The following is a 22,611-nucleotide window of genomic DNA, read 5'->3' on the forward strand; positions in this document are numbered from 1 at the left end:
CACCACAGGCAGGATTAGAATTAAAGGTAACATCTAAATAAGAATACCTACAAATAAGACACACAGTCAAAAAATGCATACAATGTAACATTTATTAATTAAACTAAAATAACAATATAAGATAAATAGGAAAGAAATGCCCAAATAATCAGACACCATGGAATCGGCACATACTAGACCATGAAAAAGTTAAGAAATTGATCACAACATACAGAGTATATCATAAAAATAACTCCTCCAACACTGCCTATATTAGAATGTATCAATGTAGTCTGATTATTTGGGTATTTAGTTCCTATTTATCTTATATTGTTGTTTTAGTTTAACCAATAAATGTTACATTTTATGTATTTTTTGACTGTCATATTTGTAGATATTGTTAGTCTGGCGAACACATAGAATACTATTTCTATTTATTTTGTGTTGCTCTAAATAAGGATAACACAGGATCACACCATTTACAGTAGGTGGTCCCAGCTCCCCACTCTTCCTGCACAATGACCTCTGCACAGCTCACAGAGCATGCCCTAAGGTTTTCTATGGTCCATGTAGTTGCTGAAAAGCATTTAGTTCAGTTTTGTTAACAGTAGCTAAAGCAAATTGGTTGGCCTCATAATCATGTACAGAAAAATAGAATAAAATATTGACACATTTTAAAATGAGAAGAAAAAAAAAAAAAAATATTTACCACCATTTTGTTTTTTATTAGAAACATAACAAAGATACACAAAAACATAACATATAAGCATACCCAACTTTCAGCCCGTAAACTCATGATTAGTGTTGAGCATTCCGATACTGAAATATCGGGTATCGGCCGATATTCGCGGTATCGGAATTCCGATACTTAATTCCGATACTTTTACAATATCGAATACCGGAATCGGAAGTTCCCATAATGCCTGCGCTCTGCCGTTTCTCTGAAGGATGACAAGCTGGATGGCAGCGCTCAGCTGCGATCCAGCCTGTCATCAGAATGCCATCCCAGCGTGGGAGAATTCTCCTGATTGTTTAAAAGCCGGCGCGCGGTAAAAAGCCGCCGGCTTTTAAACAATCACACAACCCCATACTGCTTCCCCGCAGCCTCCCACCCCGATCCTCCGCTCCCCTCGCCACCTCCCATCCCGATCGTAAGTTAGGACCGGGCGGGGAGTGCAGCACAAAGGAGCGGGGAGCGAAGGACCCGGGCGGGGAAGCCGGCAATGAAAAGACTTCACCGCCGGCTTTGCCGTTCTGTGCTGCGCTTTCCCGCCGGTTATTTCAAATGAACAGCTGCGGTATCAGGTGATGCCGATCAGCTGTTCATTTGAAGTCGCCGCGGTGCCCTCAGAGGGTTCATGTGAGTTCATGCTTGACTGCATTGCATGAACTCACATGAACTTTCCCACGGTCTCACAGGTCAGCCTCACCTCCCAGACCCGTCATGATTGGTGTGTGTGGGTGTCTGTGCGATGTGTGCGGGTGTGCGCGGTGTCTGTGTGATGTGTGCGGGTGTGCACGGTGTCTGTGCGATGTGTGCGGGATGTGTGCGTGCAGGCAGACATAGGCCGATGTGACACTACTACTCCCATCGGCCTATGTCTGTCCCCCGTCCACTCCTGCCAGCAGGATCAGCTCGATGGGAGTAGTAGTTCCCATCAGCCTGATCCTGCTATATAAATTGCCCTACTGTGTCCCCAATAAATTTTAAATACATGTCATTGGTGGCCAGTGGTTACCTACAATAAATTAGTTCATACATTACCTGTCCCCGCCGATCGCCACCTAAAATAAAGTAAAAAATAAAAAAATACACCTATACTCACCTAGACACTTAATTCCCCGAAGCCATCGATCTCCTGTAATAAAATATAAAATAATAAACCACAACCTTATCCTTACCCCTCCGTAGTAGTCCACGAGTGTCCCACGAAGATCTCCAGTTCAGAGCAGCCACATAGAATGTGACCGCTCTGAACCGCTGCCACCGCTAGAATGATGGGGCCGTAAAGCAGCCCCGTCATTGCATAAGCGGGTTCGCCGGAGTTCAGGCAGCGCTGCTCCGGTCAGCTCTTTTACGGCCCTGCTGTATCGTGAGAAATTCCCACGGTACAGCAGTGCCGTAAAGGAGGTCTCCGGAGCTGCGCTGACTGAATGCACTCCGGTGACCTCAGTCAGGGGCTCCCGCTGCCGGGAGCGGACGTGTTCCCGGCAGTGTGAGCTTACAGCGGCCATGCACAGCTGTCACCATCTCCAGATGTGACAGCTGTGCATGGGAGATCAGCGCAGGAACGTGGACAGGTAACTATTTTTTTTTAGTAAACTAAGAATTAAATAAAATGGTGTGTTTTATTTCAAATAAATTATTTTTTCTGGGTGTAGTGTGTTTTTTCTTTTTAACACTTTTTAGGTTAGTAATGGGGGTGTCTTATAGACGCCCATCATTACTAACCTGGGCTTCATGGCAGCTGGCGCTGACATGAACCCCAGCCCTATTACCCCCTGCCACCGCACCAGGGCAGCGTGGAAGAGCGAGGCTAAGTGCCAGAATTGGCGCATCCTATGGATGCGCCATTTCTGGGGCGGCTGACGGCTGGTGTTTCTAGCCTGGGAGGGGGCCAATATTCATGGCACCCTTCCTGGGCTATTAATATCAGCCCCCAGCTGTCTGCCTAGCCTTTGCTAGCTATTAAAATAGGGGGTACCCCACGTCATTTTTTGGGGGGGGTCCCCCATTTTAATAGCTAGTAAAGGCTAGGTATTCAGCTGGGGGCTGATATTAGTAGTCTGGGAAGCTCCATGGGTATTACCCCCTTCCCAGGCTTCGAACATCTTCCCCAGCCGTCTGCTTAACCTCCGCTAGAGACTAAAATTATGGGGGATCCCACGCCAATTTTTTTTTAAAATAAATCCTTTATTTTAACACTAAATGACATTTGAGGAGTTAATAAAGATGCAGTCCCTAAATTATTATTTATTTTTTAATTAATTTTTCCCAAAAATTTTGACGTGGGCTTTGCTATATTTTTGTATGCCAGCCAGGTACAGCATCCAGCTTCTATGAACGCGCCATTTTCCGGGGTGGCTGCGGACTGCAATTTGCAGCGGGGGGGGGGGCCCAGAAAGCTTGGGTCTCCCTGCGCTGCGGATTCCAGCCCCCAGCTGCCTAGTTGTACCTGGCTGGACACAAAAATAGGGCGAAGCTCCACGTATTTTTTTTTTTAATTATTTCATGAAATAATAAAGAAAAAAAGGGCTTCCCTATATTGTTGTGTCCGGCCAGGTACAAATAGGCAGCTGGTGGTTGGGGGCAGCCCGTTCCTGCCTGCTGTACCTGGCTGGACACAAATATAGTGCAAAGCCCCACTTCAATTTTTTTTTAATTATTTCAGGAAATTCATGAAATAATTTAAAAAAAATTGACGTGGCGCTTCGCACTATATTTGGGTCCAGCCAGGTACAGCAGGCAGGAACGGGCTGCCCCCAACCACGAGCTGCCTATTTGTACCTGGCCGGACACAACAATATAGGGAAGCCCTTTTTTTCTTAATTATTTCATGAATTTCATGAAATAATTTAAAAAAAAAATACGTGGGGCTTCGCCCTATTTTTGTGTCCAGCCAGGTACAACTAGGCAGCTGGGGGCTGGAATCTGCAGCGCAGGGAGGCCCAAGCTTTCTAGGCCCCACCCGCTGCAAATTGCAGTCCGCAGCCGCCCCGGAAAATGGCGCGTTCATAGAAGCGCCATCTTCTGGCGCTGTACCCAACTCATCCAGGGCCCTGGTGCGGTGGCTCACTGGGTAATAAAGGGGTTAAGGCCAGCTTGGCATTATCAGCTGGCCCTAAGCCCGAAATTCATGGGGTCACGCCAATATTAGACATGACCACCATGAATTTCTAGTAAAGTATTTAAAAAAAACACAACACCCAGAAAAAAGTCCTTTAATTGAAATAAAGACAATTCTTTATTGTTCTAAATTAAACTATACTTACCATCACGCCCATTCCAGCTGAAGCCAACGATCTCCTGCAATAAAAGAAAAATAATAAACCAACCTCATCCTTACCTTCCCATGGATCCCACGACAGCTTCAGCTCTGCTACATCGAGATGACAGGCTGGACCGCAGCAAAACGCTGCCATCCAGCCTGTCATCCCGCAGACACTGAGAAGCGCAGGCATGCTTGCGCTCCTCAGTGTCTCTCTGTGACGGCATAAAGATGAGCCGAGTTCATGTCTAATGAACTCAGCTCACCTCATGCACGTCACTGACAGCGTGGGAAAATTCTCCTGCACTCAGCGCTTCAGCGTGAGAATTCTCCCACGCTGTCAGTGACGTACATGAAGTGTGCTGAGTTCATTGGACATGAGCTCACCTCATGCACGTCACTGACAGCGTGGGGAAATTCTCACGCTGAAGCGCTGAGTGCAGGAGAATTTTCCCACGCTGTCAGTGACGTGCATGAGGTGAGGTCATGTCCAATGAACTCGGCTCACCTCATGCACGTCACTGACAGCGTGGGAAAATTCTCCTGCACTCAGCGCTTCAGCGTGAGAATTCTCCCACGCTGTCAGTGACGTGCATGAGGTGAGCCGAGTTCATTGTCGGCTCATCTGGATGCCGTCACAGAGAGACACTGAGGAGCGCAAGCAAACCTGCGCTTCTCAGTGTCTGCGGGATGACAGGCTGGATGGCAGCGTTCTGCTGCGGTCCAGCCTGTCATCTCGATGTAGCAGAGCTGGAGCCGTCGTGGGAACCATGGAAAGGTAAGGATGAGGTTGCTTTATTATTTTTCTTTTATTGCAGGAGATCGTTGGCTTCAGCTGGAATGGGCGTGATGGTAAGTATGGTTTAATTTAGAACAATAAAGAATTGTGTGTTTATTTCAATTAAAGGACTTTATTCTGGGTGTTTGTGTTTTTTTTTTTTACTTTCACTATGGGGTTAGTAATGGGGGTGTCTTATAGACGCCTCTCCATTACTAACCTGGGCTTGATGTCAGCTGGCATTATAAGCTGACATCAACCCCAACCCTATTACCCCACTGCCACCGCTACAGGGCAGTGGGAAGAGCGAGGCTAAGTGCCAGAATTGGCGCATCCTATGGATGCGCCATTTCTGGGGCGGCTGACGGCTGGTGTTTCTAGCCTGGGAGGGCGCCAATATTCATGGCTCCCTTCCTGGGCTATTAATATCAGCCCCCAGCTGTCTGCCTAGCCTTTGCTAGCTATTAAAATAGGGGGGACCCCACGTCATTTTTTTGGGGGGGTCCCCCATTTTAATAGCTAGTAAAGGCTAGGTATTCAGCTGGGGGCTGATATTAGTAGCCTGGGAAGCTCCGTGGGTATTACCCCCTTCCCAGGCTTCAAACATCTGCCCCAGCTGTCTGCTTAACCTCCGCTAGAGACTAAAATTAAGGGGAACCCCACGCCAATTTTTTTTTAAATAAATCCTTTATTTTAACACTAAATGACAAGTACAGTAATCAACACTATCACTGTACTTCATATATATGTGACTGACATGTTTCTATCTATCTAATCTATGTATGATTCTCTATTCCTTCAATTCTAAATTGTCGGGTACAGATGCTGAATTGCCGGCAGGCTTTCTTAAAGAGACGGTGCATGAAAACACTATTATTTTTTTATATAAATCCTTTACACTAAATGACAAGTACAGTAACCAACACTGTCACTGTACTTCATATATATGTGACTGACATGTTTCTATCTTTCTAATCTATGTGTGAAGCTCTATTCTGTCTGTTATAAATTGTCGGGTACCGCTGCTGAATTGCCGGCCGTTTTTTTTTAAAGAGACGGTGCATGAAAACACTATTATTTTTTTAAATAAATCCTTTACACTAAATGACAAGTACAGTAAGCAACACTGTCACTGTACTTCATATATATGTGACTGACATGTTTCTATCTATCTAATCTATGTGTGAAGCTCTATTCTTTCTGTTGTAAATTGTCGGGTACCGGTGTATGCGCTGATGAATTGCCGGCTTTTCGCATAATACATTCTACATTATTCTTAGTTGTTTTACTTCATGTAGAATTAACCTACAAGGAAAGAAAGGGTTTATTTTCATTCCGATATTAGTGTCCCATTGACTTGCATTGGTTTCCGGTATCGGAATCGGCGATATCCGATACTTTTTGGGTATCGGTCCGATCCAATCCGATACGATATTTCCTGATATCGGAAGGTATCGCTCAACACTACTCATGATATAATCATGTTAAATTAAATGCCTATGGTGAAGAATGGTGATAAAACTAAGCCTTAGAAGGCAATCTTGTAGCACACAGTAATTGCTATATCTAAGACTTTGGAATTTTAGATTTCTATTTTAAGGGTATATATTACATCCACGACACTCTTTGTAGATGAAAACTAATAAGCTATATTATGTTGATTTGAATACACTTTAATAATACCATATGATACAGTAGCATTTCTAAAAGTAATGTATGCTCTGCTGTCTATTATTTTTGTCATCTTTGAGGGTTTAAAAAAAAAAAAAAAGATTTCAGTGTAACAGAACCTCATTGAATTCTTATTTCACTCTTGGCGTTCTAGACTTGTGCATTTGCCAATGTCCAAAAATACTAATATAAAACTATGTTTTTTATTCATTCTTTTATAAATTCACTAAGATACAGTGTGTTATCAGTAGAGTTTAGATTATACAATCTGCCCTTATGTTCACATTTTCCTAACATTACCCCCCCAAAAAAAGGTGTCTCTGGTGGCCCCTGCTTAGCTTAGTCTTTGCACATCAGTTGAGAAGAGCAGACCTTTCCTTTTCATACTTACTTCAGAGACTGTGCTTTGAAGTCAAACTTTGCTCTTGCTTGTGTCATCTATAAATGGGATAGAATGGAAGGACACAGTAAACGTTATCATAGTGTACCAAACGATGGAAACCCACGGAGGAGGACAATTTAGATATTTAGGGTAGATTTAGTTGGAGTTCTTAGAGACAGAAAGAATAACTAACGTTCTGAGAAAATTAGCTCTTCTTGAGACATAGCTCATAAAATATTGAGGAGTAATTAACATTTTTTATGAAAATATGGCATAAATTGGATATTTTAGATAGAGTCGCTGTTATGTTAATACTTTCAGGAGATAATTAATGGAAGAACTTGAGCAGGACAAAGCTTTCATCAGTACAATTTACATATTAATGTGTACCTACAGTCCCTAAATGCATTTCATAAAACTACAATTCTCAATAGGGTCCTGGAAATCTATGGCAGAATCGAATATAGTTGAATTAAAGCAAAAATATGAAAATAATGAAAGGCTAGAATTTCTAATTCTATAAAAATATAATTAATAATGTATCGTAGAAAAAAAATGACTGCTGTAATCTAATGATATACCAGCATGTAAGGGTATTATGTATAATTAATACAGCAGCTGTATGTCCTGTCATAAGCAATTAATATGGGATCATGATAAAAGGGTTTATTATTGGTCCTAGATTTTAGCACAGACAAAATGAGAACTAAGACCATACAATGAGAATTAAACTCCTACGTTCCTTCATGTATTATATTCATGATACTCGAGCAGCATATGTCTCAGCGGTAATTTCCTCTCAGTAGAAAAAAGATCACTGGCAATATGTTTTCATATTTTGTGTTTAGTTCATATTTCCCATTAAATTCTATTAACACCGCATATGTTTGTTGAATATACCCATAGATCCCTTTTTGGCTAAACAAATGCTAAATAAGGCAATGTGTCCAATTGTATGGTATACATGTACACAGGGGCGGACACAGCCAGAAGAGGCCCCCGTGCAAGAACAATATATGGACCCTTTACAGTCCAATATCTCCTCATAATGCACCAGTCCATCTGCTTTAGAGATGGTAGTGGACATCCTTTCCTATTGGGAACCGATGCAGCGGCACAGGTTGCACCAATGGTATATCAGCCTCTGCATGTACAATTGCATGCACTGGAGGTCTACATCAGGAATAATTTCCAACGGATAGAAGAGATGAAGACAAAATTTTCATCCTCTACAGTAAATTTGACACTTTTTGCGCAGTATAGGAAGCCATTTTGAATTCTATACTTGAGAACACACTAAAATGATGACATATGAGGGATGTGATAGAAGTTAAAGTTCCAACAAGTCTTCACAATGGCTTCCTGATCAGTGTGTGTGGAAATAATTCAAAAACTGGTTAAAAAATTAAATAAAACAAACATTTTTCAACACAAAATATTAAAACATATGACATTGAGTAATAAATATACTTTAAAATTACACATATATAAAAAAACACACCAGATTTTTACCCTCTAGAGACATGTTAGTTTGTTAGTAGGTTATGTGAAATTATAAAAAATAGAATTAGTAAAGGAAAAAGAATGATTCCGCATCATAAGAAATAAAACATAAAAATAAAAAAAAATAAATGATCAAATGAATTCATGCAGTGGGCACCATCTCCCAAGCCAACATGCTGCTATGTCAGAATTATTATTGCACTTCTTCTACCACCTGAAGCTGGTGCAAAGCAAATAAATAAAGGAAAGCTGATGAATGGCAATTACTAGGCTACGAATGATTGGCTATATTGAATGGAAGTGAATGAAACATATTGCTATGGGCCAAGCAGCGGTTATCAAGAACAGACCTCAGACCGAGATCTCCTCTTTGATGAATCGTCTACATTAAGGAGGTCTCCAAATCGTTCATTAGTGATAAACTGGTGATGAGATGGGACAATCCCAGTGTGCCTCCTAGCAGCAATATCAGCTTCTTCTTGCTCACGCTTAAGTCTTCGCTGATCCTCTAAAAGTTTCTACGATAAAAATGCCATTATTGGGCTTGTGAGTAACCTGACTGTCAGCACAAATATGGGCAACAGAATGAGCAGTAAAAGTTCAAACAATGAAGACAATGTTAAATTGGCTCTTTAAAGTGACACTGTCACTAACTCATTGCTGCATTTCCTGCCAAAATTAGCAATTGGCGACAGGAGATGCAGTAATAAACGAGATGGGTCCCATTCTTCTAAAAACCATATGGCACTCTAAGTTGCCCCAGCAAAGCTCCCATTCCTTCACTAACCAGAGAACACTCAAAACTGTGTTGGCATCAACAACTGGATGACTCTAGTGGTGCACCTCCTACCTTCAGGGGATGAGAAGGATACACATTAGACTAACGTCAGCCGAACCTGCCGACATCAATGGGCTCTGACGACAATCTAAGGTTTGATTGTTTGACTCCCAACTCTCCCTCAACAGATGATGTTATGGGAGATAAGGATCAGTCATGTTAGATTTCGGATACCCGATCCTTTTGTTTTCAGCAAAGCAAACAGCCACCAGAGGAATCTGACAGCGGCCCTTTTATAGAAAACATAAGAGCGCTTGCTTAGCGCTCCTGTGTATGGAGCAGTCGGGAGAGATTACTGCCAGCCAAACAATTGGCCAAACAATCTTTCAGCTGACAGCTATCTATAGTGTATGGGGCCCCTTAGTGACAGCATCCTTTTAACAAAAAATAATTGTCACTCTGTGGTTACATATAGTGATGAGCGAGTATGTTCGGTTAACCCTTTCGGCGAGTATGCTCGGGCGAGTACCGAGTATCTTCAGCGTACTCGGTGTTATGTTTGAATCACTCCCATGTGCATGATTTGACAGCTTTAATACATGTGAGGAATGCTTAAGAAACAACCATTCCTCACATGTATTAAAGCTGTCAAACAGTCACAAATCATGCACATGGGAGTGATTCAAACATATCACCGAGTACGCTGAAGATACTCGGTACTTGCCTGAACATACTCGCCGAAAGGGTTAACCGAACATACTCGCTCATCACTAGTTACATACTGTATATAAGAATGCATTACAATAAAATAGTAATAGCTATAGTCTTATATGGTAATCACTACAGTCTTCTATAGCTTACAAATTATCAGATTTTTGGACTATAAAATGCTCTAGAATGTAAAGCAAGACGTATCTAAATTTAAAAAAAGAAACATATAATTCAGATCAGCAGATTTACTATTACTTTAGTACAATTTACTTTATAAGATTCTCATAGTCCAACAAATACAGGAATTTTCCTCCTAAAACATGAAGCCGGGCAGACTAAGGTATTCTATGCCGCACACTTATTACAATGTTCATCGCTCGCTGCTGTCTAGAAATGGTTCAAAGGTTGCTTTCAAAACTTGGAAACACAGAATGTCTTTCAAGACTATAAGACAATCATTGCATTTTATATAAAACCTTTAAAAGAAAAAAAAGATTCTCCATCTACATTTATTTTTAGAAAAATCTGATTAAGTTGAATAGTACAATCCTCTCAAGCAAATGGTTTGGCATTTCAACCTAAACTGAAATAGCTATCTTTCTTTATTACTGCTTTAGTAATTGGGCTTTTTTAAAAAATAAATAAATATATTTAGGTAGACAATACTTAACAAATGCAATTTTTTTTTTACATCTGCATGAGTCAGTTCCAAAAATAACTCGCTCCTTTTTAGCCAACGCCTACTTAAGTTATTTGACTACCTGGATAAACTTTTCTCAGCTTACTTTCAGTACACAGCTTAGTGAGGCATAGTGAACATACTGAAATTATAAGATTAAGGTCTCTAAACTAGTAATGAATGGCTGAGAAGATTACTGCTCTCATGTTATGAGATTTTCTAGGCCCATGGGCATATCGGAGCCTTGTGCATGCCTCCGCATGTTGTCACACAGGCTTTGTTGGTTGCTCCACGCAAGGAAATATTCTCCACTATAAGTAATGCATCTAGAGAAGAATATTTTTACAACAGAAAAATCCTACATATAGTATGCCAATATATGAAAATCAGAGGCAAATGGAGATATGCTCTGCACAAAACATTCACCCTAACAGAGTTCCCTATGATGGTCTCTGGCAGTGATATTGAAGTTAAAAGGGTGAGATTGTTCCATTTTTTATGACAATAAGTCTGCCATTTATATGTTTGAAGTCTATATTTTATATGCATTGTTTTTCCTCTCTGCTATTTGTTCTGCAGCGTATACTTACCAATGATGCTGAACTAGGACATGCATGATATTCTCATAGTTAGCATTGTTTTCGGTTTTTGCTGCATTTGCAGAGAATGGTTGTGGCAGTATCTGCATTAAAATATGGAATAATCCAGTTTTAAACTACCTCTATAACTAATATCCAATGTGGGAATGTAGAGGCTGTTTTTGGATTGTATTCCATTAGGGTATAGTAATTTTAAAGACACCTGTTAGATGAATTAGGATGTGTATCCTTTAGGTGATCTAATTTGGTCAGATCTGAATGAGACTGGCTGTAATACTGTACGTGGACACACAAGTAATACTGTTTATTATTCAAAAGAAAAGACCATTTGTATATATTGGTCAATGAAATTATAACGTTTTTTTTGTTTGTTACTGTCTGACCGGAGACTTGTTCTGTTGTTGGAGATAGTGGTTATCTCATCACTTGTGTTGGCGTTTGGTTCATCTGTGGCACTATTTTTGCACTTTAAACTCTATTTTTAATGAATAATTAATAAAGGTTAAATTTTAACTAATCTTATATTGTACCTATAGCTACAACTATTCTAAATTTGTGGTATTTATACCCTTAGCTTTAACTACCTTTCCATAGTCATCAGCTACATTGCCAAGTAAGAGAATCAAAAACTGAACACTGGTATTAAAGGCTTATTCCCAAAATCATAACATGGTCTTCTATTACATAATTAATCATGTGCGCTAATACAACCTATTTTTAAATCTGCAGTGATTGGTGCATTGGTGATCCCCTTGATGTCACTGGATCCATCTTCCAGCAGTTCTATTTCTGTTGGTCAAGTGAGCCCAGATGCACCTAATACTACTGTATAATAAAACAGCTGGGTAATAGCTGGGTAATAGCACAGTACCGTGATGCTATACAAAACATTTCACTGATACCAGCTGTATTTGTACCTAATTACCCTGTTTAATTAATGAAAAACAGATGCACCTATGACCCTGTCTAAAAACATAGTCATTGCCCTGACAGCTCTGACAACTCAGCTATTCTATGCTCCATTCTGCTATGCATGCAGGGGAGAGCAGATTCATACTCTGGAATGGAATATCAATGAAATGTGGAGTTTATAAATAGTAATGAATATTAGTCAAATAGTGGTTCAAAGTCACTACTGTCAAAATTAAAAATCCATAAAAATAAAAATTGCCCATATTGAGATTAATCTAGCTCTACTGTATCAGGAATCACAGCACGTCAGAGGGAGGGGTGTGCAGCACTGAAAAGAAGCAGTGTGCTGCTGGGAAATGTTGTTTTAGCAGATAAGAATAGAAGTGCCCATTCAGGTCTGTGAAGCTGGATTCACAGAGGGGCAGAAAGATGAAAAAAAATAAAATAAGAAAAACACAAATCTAAGAAAAAAACACATTATATTGGTTTTGCACTGTATATTAATAATAGTCAAGCAGATACTGTGCTAGTAAAAATATTGTCATTGTGGGAATAACATATTAAAATATTGGCCAACGTGTCATGAATAACAATGGTATGTCAAAAATGTCAACCTGTTTCTATGTCAATAGTGTAGACTTGATGAAAGGAGCATGCTGTTCATATTTTAGGGAGACATGAAGAACTACTTGTTTTGGGTTAATCATTAAAATGTGCAATAAGATGCATCTAAAATGTACACAAGAGAAACAGTTCAAGAAGTTAAACATTTTCCAAACAGGTACAGAAGATCTAAACTTACTAATATACTTTCTATATCCTCCAGATGAATAAGCTTTTTTCAACCCCCCATTAACATACATGCTAAGTTTAGCCAAGCTTCCATGCATTCTCAATGAGGAGAGGAAAGCGGTATATCTTCCCTTATACCAAAATGATCAGGAATTACAAATTCTACATGTCTGACCCTTCTTTATGCCATCATAATCTGTCACTGGAGAGTTGGAAGCCCCCCCCCCCAAACATAAAATAGTGGGACGGTCCAGACAAAAATGGTCGAATTGGATAACTTTGCACTAAAGTTCACTGTTAACAGGTTTCCAATACTACAAACGGTATCAGGTTTACAAATTGTACAGTAATATAAATTAACTCTAACATTTTAGTTTGACCAAAACATAAAGTAACTTCATGCTATAAAAAAATATCATTTCAGCCTCATGCATCTAATATAGCTACAATGTCAAGACTTTTTTTTCTTAATAAAACTAACAATACCTCTTTGCTGTCATAACGACGGCGCACCAATTCTTCAGGGTGATCCATGTATTCAAGTGGTGTAAAATGTCTTGGAGATTCTGAATCTACTTAACGGAAAAAAATAATAAAAACAAAAAAAAATTTGCAATTAGTTTAATAAAATGTAAAATTGTGCCACACGGACAGCACACAGGACAGTCTAAAGCCATTTCTAAAATTACTATATCACTGCAACCAAACTCTTTAGAATGCTTGTTTGTGATCCCGCTGACATTGATTTTAAAAAAACAAAAACAGTATGAGAAGTGTTAAATACTACTAGACAGAAATTGGACAATACAATTATGAAGCAGTCTCAAACAGGACAAGACTGAATCTAGCAATGAGATGTCAAATGGATAAAATTGGCTTTAGCAAATTTTAACAATCTAGTCGGTATCAAATAATTTATTGTCAAGTAGACAAATATGTGGGGGGGTTCAGGATCAATATAAAGGCTGCTCAGATGGTCAAAATTTATTTTAGCAGTGATTCAAAATTACTTTAAAGTAAAATTTTGCATAGGACCTAACTAAAAACTGCATTTGAATCCAGGTGCTTTTAATAATAGACCGGAGTATTTGGGAAATTTCGAAACACCAGTAAAATCTAAACTTTAACAAGAACCTCTATACAAAATATCTGCAAACTGCTAAGAAGATTGGTCTATCTACACTTCAGTGCAGTCCTAAGTGAGACAGCAATAAAAAGTTTTGATGATGCTTAAGTCATACATCGATACTTCAATCTAGAGGCGACTACTACGTCTATAGCCAAATAAGATATCAGATATTTGTAGTGATCTGAAATCTATCCGAGGCTGAATACACGAAGGTGGTCATGTTTCTTTATGCATTGCACTTAGGAACAAATCCATGTACATGTCAGCTCAGAAGGAACACAGACTGGAAGCACAGATGTGAATTCAAGAGGAAATGAAGGTGCATGATAGGTAGAGATGGTCGGTCACACAGATGAGGCGCCACATATTGCCAAGATGCAGAAAAACTCCACCTCCAGTGACTGCTCCACCATCACTTGGCTGATTGTTGTTTGAATCCAAATCGTAACATAAAGGAAATGAGACAATATCTCCATTATTTAGAGAGTCAACACAATCATGTTCTAGATTAGCATTATCGTGATCAATATTGTTAACGTTTAGACAGTTCAGTCTTTCCACGATGTCAAACGAAGACTGCCGTGTCGGAAGACCAGGCTTCTCTTCCACTCCTTCTGAAGGCTTAAGTAAGTGATCTGTATGGCTTTCCTTTGACGGCTCAATGAGGTCACAGTTCTTATCCGAGGCATTTGAAGACTTTTTCGGGCTGTCCTGTAGTGGCTTTTTTAATTTGAAAGGAAGTGGGCTTGATAAATATATGTTCCTCTGAATGATTTGCCGGTCAGACTGTGCTGTGACTTTTGAGTTCTTGGCCATTTTTTGTTCGTGCCTCCGAATAGTAGTAAATCTTGTGTAAGAAGCAGGGCAGGAACTCTTGCAGGTGTTCAATTTGTATTTTTGGGATGGTTTAATGGTACTGTTGGAACTGTCATTGGAAGTGTTAGAAAGTTGGTCAGTTTCATCTGTGCACACGGAAAGAGTATCAACTAAAGCAATGTCACTGAGGTCAGAACTCGTCTCTTCTACATTACTACTAGGGGTGGAGGTTTTGTGTAGAGGCAACTGCATATTTGTATCTTCATTTTTTGTCACTGGACTCTCCAGAAGGGACTCAGCAGAGCAAGCTGCCGTTACTCCTGTTCTTGACTGTGAAGGAGTAGGGGAGACACTTGGTCCATTGGATAGATCTAAGGAAGGCATTGACCGAGACCTTTGTATTAGTTGCTCAAAGGCAGTTACACGTGAAGATACTGTGTGCTTGGGGACATGTTCAGATCCCTCAGCTCCATATTTTAGAAAGGCTCCATGCTTTCCTTCCTTTTCAAAGTGGTTAGTAATGTCTCTGACGTTGGAGCAAGACATTGCACTTTGCAGTGAAGATCGGTTAATATAGTGCATATCTTTGTACATCATGTTGAACTCTGTGCCACCTGACCGGAGATTGGACAGAAATGAACATTTTGCAGCGTTCATGGTGTACTCCTGCAGGCTCATGGCACTGCCTGACTTTACCTTATAGTCTTTGTATGATTTCCCCAGAATATTTTCCACATTTCCTTCGACTTGCATTCTGCCTGTTTGCTTGTTTTCGAATGTTGTCAAAGGATCAAGCAAGTTCTCACAGCTCTGTGCCTTCTGCTGGGACAGAGACGTACTCTGCCTCTGCCGTTGGGAGTCCTGGACTGCAGTTATAGGTTTGAATCTGGATGGTAGAATTTCACCAATGCAAGCTTTTGCAGCAGACAATGAGGACTTCTGCTTATACAAGCTGCCTAACGAATTACTACCAATAAATGTTCTCTTACTTAATGAGGAATGAGAAAAAACATGAGCATTCCCACCTGCAGGGTCCATATGCAAGCATGAAGAACAGAATAAAGGCACAGTGTTAAAACTTGCAATAATTATAGGTGACTTAAGCATGGCTATACAGTTATTAGAGCATCAAGAAAATTGTATACATGCAAGAATAATGTCAGCACCAGACAAACTTTGATGGATCCTAGCTTCTGTTGGGCTCAGAAAACCGATCAGAGTCTGCTAATCAGAGTAAATATGCTGAGCCAGAATCCATGGCATATATTACATGACATCTTCGAGACATTTCTGTCTATATATGGATAACTTCGTGGCAAGTCATGAAAAAATCGCATGATTGTAAAATATGTCAAATTTAAGTTGTACACAACATTGTGTGCAAAATATTGTGTACATGGTAGAGCAAGGCAATATTGAGAGACATTTTTGCAATATTAATCATGCCTTGTGAGCTATGGAAAATTTGGTGCCAATTGTACCATTTTTTGCTGACTTGCATGCATATTATGTCACCATTAATAAATGACATCTGATGACTACTAAGAAATTAGTTTATTTTGCTGTTCAATAAGGGTGTGGATTTTAAGCTGCACCTATTTGACATATGCATGATTACTAAACTTGCCTCGGAGATAGACATTGGTGCACATGCACTACACTAATATTTGTTTTTTTTAAAGGTGAGGTATGAGAGCCTTCCAGAGAAACTCTAGTCATAATGACCTATGAAATCATCTCCTATTATAGTGTAAGTCACATTCATATTTAAGTAATAGCACTCTGCTACGCCCAAAAGTAAACCAAACAGGGTCACAGAAGTCTTTCTGGTTCACATACCTTTAATGGAGGCAGAGCTGGAGGGGCGTCTGTTCAAGCCGCTCAGTCCCTGGAATGGAATATCTCCTCCTTCTAAAACATTTTTGTAGATCTGCCTTTCATTCTCAGAGAGTGGAGGCTCCGGAGAAGTCTCTTTGGCGAGGCTGAAGTTGTAGCTAGGTGTATATGAACTACATAAAGACACAAAAACAAGCACACACAGTAAGACAGACTTGTTTCCTGGCTATTTCAACAGTAAAGAGACTTTTGGCAAATCCTATTTTCCAGTTCATTAGTGTTTGTATAATCGGTTTCATAATCTTGCAAGCAAGATTCATAATCGGTTTGTATAATCGGTTTCATAATCTTGCAAGCAGTGAAAATATTGTTGCTGTCTCTGCAGGTCTATTGAAAAGCATAATTCCGCTAAATGGTCCAGCTCTTGCAAAATTAGAAATTTTAAGCCTAAATTTCTACGGTATTAATATTTTAGAAAATCTAAAGTGCAACTTTTACCTTTGGTGATCCTACATTCATATGTACAGAAATGTATCTAAATCATTTCCCTAACATACTTCTAAAGTTGAAATGGATACCTCCAGGATTAGAAGCAATCTGATCAGGTGTGGAAAAGCAGTGATAAGGAGTCGGACCATGCAGATAAGGGACATCAGAAGATAATAGACGTTCCTTCCATTTATAAGACTGCATAAAACAGATTACTGCATGTTCCTTTCTGTCCAGGTCTTACAATCACTGATAGATTGGCGCAAGATGAGAATATTTTATGTTTTGGACATATTTAATCCTTCTATTTTCCACCAGGTAAGTGACACCACAGAAGTCTAGTGGCAGGGCCATTTATGCCACTAGGACCTTGAAATCCAGTACCTAGGATGGACCCTTGCATGAGGCGGCGCCAAAATCTTTTTGTTTTCAACCCCCTCCCGCTTCCTACCAGACTTGCTATTAAGACAGTGTCATTACAATGGGGGGAGGTGAAGGCTGGCGAGTCAAATTGTAATGACATGGGCTGCTCTGGACAACTCTTTGTCATCATCAGGATGTGCCATGTACTACTTTCCTTGTGACATCATGTGCAAGCTCCCGTCTAAATGTAGTCAATATGCCATTACTGTGTTGTGGCAAGTGGGCAGATGAGGGATTGGTGTTTTGTTCAGGGGTGTAGTGGAAGTGAAGCCACAACACGGGACGGAAGGTATTTGGGTGCTTTGTCTCACCCCACTGTCTTTGCATGTTCAGTGGAAAGTTACAACAGCGAGATGGAGCATCTCACGGCTGTTGTACCTTGATCTAGACAGTGGCGCTGTTAGGAGAATCAGAAAAGGGTGGAGGGTGCAGTCTCTTTTCTTTACTCACCACAGCTCCCTCTCCACTGCCGGGGTGTGACAGCTCTGCTGCAGCGGTAAGTCTTCTATGTGTAATGGAAAAGTATATATGTATAACCATATATGTGGTGAATATGAAAGTTTGTAAACTGTATGTATCCATATATATTGTATACATATTGTATACATATTTATCTATCTAGGTGTAATGTGTATATGGTGACTGTAATGCGGATTATGATTATATGTGTGCATATGTATGTGTATAATATGCATGTATGTGTGTAATGTGTATATGCATGGTGTGTAAATTGTATGGTGGTGTGTTTGGGCTATGGGAGTCACATTATTATTATTATTTATTATTATATTCATGGCGCTTTACATGTAGGACATGTACAACCTGTGATGTCCGTGAGCAGTACTACATGCCCCCTACCTCAATTGTGCATAGACCCAGTTAGTATTTAGTTGAATATGGCACATGCTTCATGTAGGCAAGCAAGACTTCTTGCAAGCAGGACTAGTTCTGGCCACAGACTATTTCTCTTGGGAAGGTGACACTAGCCTGGGCACATTATTGAGGTGATGTGCGGTGTCTCTTTATGCGGTGCTAGTTATCATCATTATTATGTTATGATGTGCGTTATCATTCTATGTCATCTGTGCAGGATGAGTTTCCCACATATATCCCTCCTGTAATGTACATTGGTTCATCACAATGCATTGGCTTATGATAACTATATGGATAGGACCCTCGCTTATTCACTCGTTTCTTTTTTGCCATTATAAAGAATTAGTGAATATTGAGATCAATGGATATATGTGCAGCAAGATGTAATATAACAGTAAATTAGCTGCTGCTTGTTTCTACTTGCCTTGGAATATACACATCAGTTACATTTTCCTACATATTTATAATGCAGAAATTTTTATAGAAATGTAAAAGCAGTCATTGGAACAATTTATCGTGCTGACCCTGCTGTTATACAGGATCTGACTGTAACCCCATGCGAATGACATGTACTCTCCTCTAATAACAATTATTTTAGTAACAGCCGCCTGATCAATGAAGATCAACAGTACACAATAATTTTTTTAATTGTTAAACTTCTCCAACATTTGCACTGTCCATAAGAAGCTGAATAAAATGATACTTTGATATCTGCAATCCGATGTTTTATTTCAGTGAAATCCACATTTTTCTTATATGTGAATGAGCTGTTTAAGACTATGGGCCGGACACTGATCTGCATGAGAATCTGCTGCTGAAAAATATTACTGAGTGAAGCTGCAGTTTCTCAGATATTTCACGTGCAGCATCTAAATTAATTAATTTTTCAATGCTGATTTACAATTATTTGCTATTATCCTTCAGAAGAGCCAAAATTCCAAAGACCATTATTGGCCTAGTTCAGAAAATCAATCCGGGGTTTTATTCTATGTATTCCACATTTTAAATAGGTCATGTATGTTACTGCATTGTAATTGGATACTTTAATGAGGTTTAATTTCAAAGTGGTATTATTTTCTAAAAATCTAATTAGGATTGAACATGTCCCTTTACTATAAGAAAATAGTGCCCCAGATGCATAAATCAGTATGGAGAACCATATTCTAATATGCATCTATTCCCTGATGCAGAGCTGTGCTTACAGGGTTGTAACTTGGAAGTTTAGAAAAAAAATACATAGATTCTGGAGGGAGGGGAGGTTTTGTTTTTACTTTTTTCAATTTAAATGTATTGGCTTACAAAAGTTAACACTCAGGATACTTCTATTAATTGGCACAATTACTGTGCAAACTCTGGCAATGTAAATAGAGCAGAGCCATGTAGCACAGTTGAAAGGAATGGGTCATCAGAAAATTACCTATTATTGAAATCTGTTTTTTTGCATCCATTTTTTTTTCTATTTTGGCAATGTACCCGTACTCACGTTCTTTATTAAAAATAAAAAGTATAAATCTGGCAATTTGCACACTGGCTACTGGAGCTTTATGAGGCTATGTGCCCACGTAGCAGATTTGATGCAGAGCGTTTTTGCCTCTCTCTGGCAGAAAAAAAACGCATGCAGATTTACATGTGTTTTTTCTGTGATTTTGAGCATCACTTGGAAAAGTGCTTGACAAGTTGGTCACACAGTATAAATCCATGCAGTCTCCTCTTCATCCTCCCGGGTACCACACGCACCGTGATTACGCTGCAAATTCGCGGCCATTGAATTTAATTGTAACGCAACAAATCCACATATACCTGCGGGTTTGCTGCGTTTCAATGTTCCTCAATGGCTGCGAATTTGCAGCGTAATCGCGGTAGAAATGGTCATGCTGCGTTTTGCAACGCAATGCGAATTCGGCACGCAAATTAGCGCATCATGTGCACAGCACATCCGAATTCACATTGCTTTGCATGGCAGATGGTTTTACAAGCGTTTTCGCGGCCGTAAAAACGCTGCAAAAACGCTACGTGGGCACATGGCCTTAGACTCTTAACTTTTTGTTTTAAAAAATCCACATGTACATTAGCCACAATGAACAGACTCTGACCTTATCTTTTGTATTGTTATCTCTAATGAGCGTGTGCAAAGATGATTGAGATAAGAAGGAAGACAGTGATATCACTTATTGTGATTGGTGGATCCTGTGTTCTCAGTTGTGTACAGAGGTGTCACTGTCATTGTACTCCTGCCTCTGATGAGGAAACTGCTGTAAACTTTTCCTGAAAGGGCAGGAAGCCAGAGTCTGAAATATCACCAGTGGCCAGTGTTAAAATTGCAAGATTAATAAAACTATTCAGTTTTTTGAATAAAGACTGAGATTATATATATATATTTTTAAACTTCCTGTCCTTTCAGGAAACGGATCCTACCCCCCCTCTTAAGAAATATATATAAATTATCTTTTTATTTTTTTTAAATACATGGATCACAAGAACCCGATTTAACAATAGATCATTTTCTGAGGTCACGTTCCCTTTAATACTGGAGCTCTTATGGACATTGTAAATAGGGAAGATGCGGTTGTCACTATTAATGGTGGGGTTTTGACAATTAGCATGCAGAGACATTAGAGTGCCACAGGGTGGACTGGCTGCATAGGTGGATTATAATGAGGACAATCTGGGCTACCTCCCAGGGTCCCGGGGGCCCGGGGCGTCCATGGCCAGATTGCCCTCATTATAATATGTCCGGCGCTGTGGCACATACCGGTAGACAGTGGCGGGGGGCCCCGGACCGCTCCCCCAGCAGCTTCGCACGGCCGCTGCTTTTTCTTCAGCCGGGCCAGCACACAGGGAAGTTAACAGGTGCAGTGCTGGCCCAGCCGAGTCACAGCTAGGAGACACGGCCCTGTGCGCGGCCGTGTCGGCTAGTGTGACGTCACGCAGTGCGCGCCCTGCACTGCTACTTACCACCGGAGAGAAGCTGGACGACTGGAGCCGAGCCGGGAGATGGTGAGTGTGTGTGTGTGTGAAGGCAGATATCATTGTGTGATGTCTGTTTATATGTATTTTTGTGCTTCAAATGTGTTTATACGTGTATGTATATGTCTGTATATGTTTGTGTGTGTGTGTGACTGCGTGCGGCCTCCCGCTGTCTCTGGGGGGGGGGGCGCCGTGCGGCCTCCTGCTGTGTATAGATGGCTGCGTGCGGCCTCTCGTTGTGTATAGATGGCTACGTGCGGCCTCCCGCTGTGTATAGAAGACTACGTGCGGCCTCCCGCTGTGTATAGATGGCTACGTGCGGCCTCCCGCTGTGTATAGAAGACTACGTGTGGCCTCCCGCTGTGTGTAGAAGACTACGTGCGGCCTCCCGCTGTGTATAGAAGACTACGTGCGGCCTCCTGCTGTGTATAGATGGCTATGTGCGGCCTCCCGCTGAGTATAGATGGCACCGTGCGGCCTCCCGCTAAGTATAGATGGCACTGTGCAGCCTACCGCTGAGTATAGATGGCACCGTGCTGCATCCTGCTGTGTATAGATGGCACCGTGCGGCCCCCTGCTGTGTATAGATGGCACCGTGCGGCCTCCTGTTGTGTATAGATGGTGCCGTGCAGCCTCCTGCTGTGTATAGATGGCTACGTGCGGCCTCCCGCTGTATATAGATAGTGCTGTGCGGCCTCCGCTGTATCTGGGGGGCGCCGTGTGGCCTCCCGCTGTGTACAGATGGCTACGTGCGGCCTCCCGCTCTGTATAGATGGCTACGTGCGGCCTCCCGCTCTGTATAGATGGCTATGTGCGGCCTCCTGCTGTGTATAGATGGCTATGTGCGGCCTCCTGCTGTGTATAGATGGCTACTTGTGCTCAATATTAAGTCACACAATTAATGTAAGGCTATGTGCCCACGATGCAGAAATGCTCCGGATTTTTTTTGAGCATTTCTGCATCTCCCTGGCAGAAAAAACGCATGTGGATTTTAGATGCGGATTGTACATGCGTTTTTCCTGCCAGGGACAAGAGGAAGTGAAGCGTTCTTCACATGCATTTCCGCATGCGGGCTGTCAAGCGCTTTCAAAGTGATTTTAGCATCACTTGGAAAGTGCTTGGACAACTTGGTCACACTATAAATCCATGCAACCGGCATGGATTTATATAGTGTGACCGTAAAAGAATGGAAAAAATAAAAAATAAATATATACTTACCTTCTGATGGCCTGCCGACGTCAGCAGTTGCGTGACCCGTCACATGACTTAATGACGTCACCACAGGTCCTTTAGTCCACCGCAAGC

General features: G+C 40.8%; 1 protein-coding gene across 7 annotated transcripts in view; it reads right to left on the minus strand.

Moving 5' to 3' along the window:
• SORBS1 (sorbin and SH3 domain containing 1) overlaps window positions 1–22,611 on the minus strand; it is a 269,503-nt gene that overhangs the window by 23,363 nt on the left and 223,529 nt on the right. For 4 of the 7 annotated variants that reach the window (XM_073685631.1, XM_073685630.1, XM_073685635.1 and 1 more), the window contains 4 exons: window positions 16,558–16,727; window positions 13,260–13,345; window positions 8,653–8,820; window positions 6,809–6,855 (listed from right to left, as the gene is read on the minus strand). In XM_073685631.1, coding sequence (XP_073541732.1) covers window positions 6,809–6,855; window positions 8,653–8,820; window positions 13,260–13,345; window positions 16,558–16,727 — 471 coding nt within the window. Of the gene's footprint in view, window positions 1–6,808; window positions 6,856–8,652; window positions 8,821–13,259; window positions 13,346–14,294; window positions 15,744–16,557; window positions 16,728–22,611 lie in introns of all 7 variants that reach the window. The other 3 variants (XM_073685634.1, XM_073685629.1, XM_073685632.1) reach the window with 2 other exon arrangements.

The sequence above is a fragment of the Phyllobates terribilis genome, unplaced genomic scaffold, assembly GCF_046119375.1.
Source record: "Phyllobates terribilis strain yellow unplaced genomic scaffold, ASM4611937v1 Scaffold_5__5_contigs__length_657084704, whole genome shotgun sequence".
NCBI lineage: Eukaryota > Metazoa > Chordata > Amphibia > Anura > Dendrobatidae > Phyllobates > Phyllobates terribilis.